At 42.8% G+C, this 2,331-nt stretch overlaps 1 protein-coding gene across 1 annotated transcript; it reads right to left on the bottom strand.

Moving 5' to 3' along the window:
* Nucleotides 1-1,191: 1,191 nt before the first annotated feature.
* Nucleotides 1,192-1,638, bottom strand: LOC143557036 (uncharacterized). The gene has a single exon (XM_077046205.1). It carries the CDS (start codon nt 1,636-1,638, stop codon nt 1,192-1,194), a length of 447 nt encoding a protein of 148 aa, XP_076902320.1.
* Nucleotides 1,639-2,331: the final 693 nt, after the last annotated feature.

Below are 2,331 nucleotides of genomic sequence, written 5' to 3'. Positions count from 1 at the left end.
CTTGTCCAGGTAAGTAAACAGGTCCCGCGGTTGATTGGGAATTGTACGAATTACTTACCTTAGGCAAGAAGAGTCTACTAACGATATCCCCCTTCCAGTTACTACATGCCCGTCAATATTTAGTTTTGTGCAACATTACCCTTATAGAAGTAATGTTTTATTGAAAACTGTTTGTGAATACTTTGAAAATCTTTTCAAGGTTAAAGGCCATAGCTTTGACTGAGTCTAAGCTATTCATAATATAATTGAAATAACTTAAACTTAGATCCTACCTTAGTGAGTACTTGGAATTCTAACACTAGGGTAAGAGTAATTCTTTGACTGGCGGAATCTCGTTCCTGCTGGTTTACTAATCAAAAAAACGTAAAGGCTCCTCTACTTGCACTAATCACGAGAAAACAGGACCTCGGAACTTCACGGATATCGGGCACGCTTCCCTAGGTAGTGTATATAAAAATGTGAGAGAGAATTGGTGTGGAATGGCTCATACCCGGCACCCCCTTTTATAGGTGAATTCTGAGCATCTTCGCGTTTCGCGAACCGCCTTAGTGCCGCAATTTTTAACGTGGCCTGCCTGATGATGCCACGTGTTGACACGTGGTTGGACACGTGTCCCCGATTACTTAATGGCGTTTCGCGTCGCGCGAAGTTCTTCGATTAATTTCTTCGCGTAACATGAACTTGTCTAGAACATTGAATTGTGTGTCAGTATTTCGCGTCGCGCGAAGAATCAAAATTTCAAAATTTTTCTTTTCAAGTCCCTGTACTTTGATTATTGACATTTTTGGTATAAACTTATGTCGAAAATTTCGTGGTGTTACATAGATGCGAGACTGTGGTGAAGATCTGGATAACATGAAACTTTGACAACCACTCTTGCAAGCCCTAACCCGTAAACCGCGTGCCATTGTCACTTACTAAGATTTGCAGGAAGCCAAAGCGGCATATTATAAATTCCCAAAGGAATTTCTTTATGTTTTCTGCAGTAATTGTTGCCAGTGGTTTAGCCTCCACCCACTTAGTAAAATAATAAATAGCAACCAACAAATATTTGACCCATCCAGGTGCTTCTGGGAACGGGCCCATGATGTCAGCAGCCCACTTCTGGAATGGCCAGACAGAGGTTACGGGTACCAACTTGTTCTGTGGATGAAGTATATCCGACGCGTGTCTCTGACATGAGTCACACTTTCAAATTTCTTTTACCACGTCCACATGCAAGCCCGGCCAGTAGTACCATTTGTTCATTATCTTTGCTACTACCATCCTTGGTCCCACGTGTATTTCACAAATTCCTTCATGGATTTCTCTGATCAAATAATTCGCGTCTTCCGCATTCACACATCGAAGTCGTGGGCCAAGGAAGGATCTCCTATAAAGGATTACATCCTGCATCTGGTAGTGCAACGCCTTGCGGCGGATCTTTCTTACGGCGGCTTTATCATCCGGTAAGTTTCTAGAGGATAAGTAATCCATAATTGGTGTCATCCAGGAGGCTGTCCCAGTTTGAATATCCAGGACCTGATGTTGAAGAACAGATGGGCTATCCAACACCTCTATACGCACATCTCTAGCCAGGTGTTCAAAGCTTTTGGGCAAGCTTTGTTCAAGTCCTTGAAGTCTATACACATCCACCATGTCCCATTGCTTTTGGGGACTATCACTAGGTTCGCCACCCAAGTTTGATACTGTGTTTCGCGGATGATCTATGCTTGTAATAGATCTTGAACTTGTTTATTCATGGCTTTCATTTGCTCCGGACCCATTTTCCTTTTCTTCTGAACAATTGGCGTATACGCCGGATTAACCCGTAATTTATGTTCAGAAATTTCTCTTGGAACTCCTGTCATGTCGGATGGTTTCCAAGCGATAACATCAGTATTTTTTACAAGCAGTTGCTTTAAGAATACACGGACTGTTTTTGAAATTGTGGGTCCGATAGTAACTGTTTGTTTTAGGGTACTTCGGATTGACTACCCACTTTCCCAATTTGGTCCTTATCACTACTTTCGGAGTTTTAGTGGGTTTGGATCCCGTCGTCGCGAAGCAATGACTATTGACTCTGATAATCGCGATGCCAGTTCTTGTAGGAACCCCGACTGCCCCATGTGCAGTCGACGGATTGGCTTTAAAGTCTCCTATTGCTTCACATCCCAGGTTATATCATGTTTTGATCTTGCGGGTAAGACTAAAATTTCTACTTCTTCAGTCCGCGTGTGAATTCCATCACTGAGTGTGACTGGAAACGTTATGACCCCTCGAGGGTGCACAACTTCGTACTCGAATCCTGATACTGGAGCATGAATAGGTTTTAGGCGTGCTTTATCATAT

Source organism: Bidens hawaiensis, unplaced genomic scaffold, assembly GCF_021521415.1.
Source record: "Bidens hawaiensis isolate Kalapana, Puna unplaced genomic scaffold, B.hawaiensis_p1.1 tig00018778_1, whole genome shotgun sequence".
In the NCBI taxonomy this organism is placed as follows: Eukaryota; Viridiplantae; Streptophyta; class Magnoliopsida; order Asterales; family Asteraceae; genus Bidens; species Bidens hawaiensis.
Note: the sequence above shows the minus strand (reverse complement) of the source record. Positions and strands in the feature narration are given on the sequence as shown.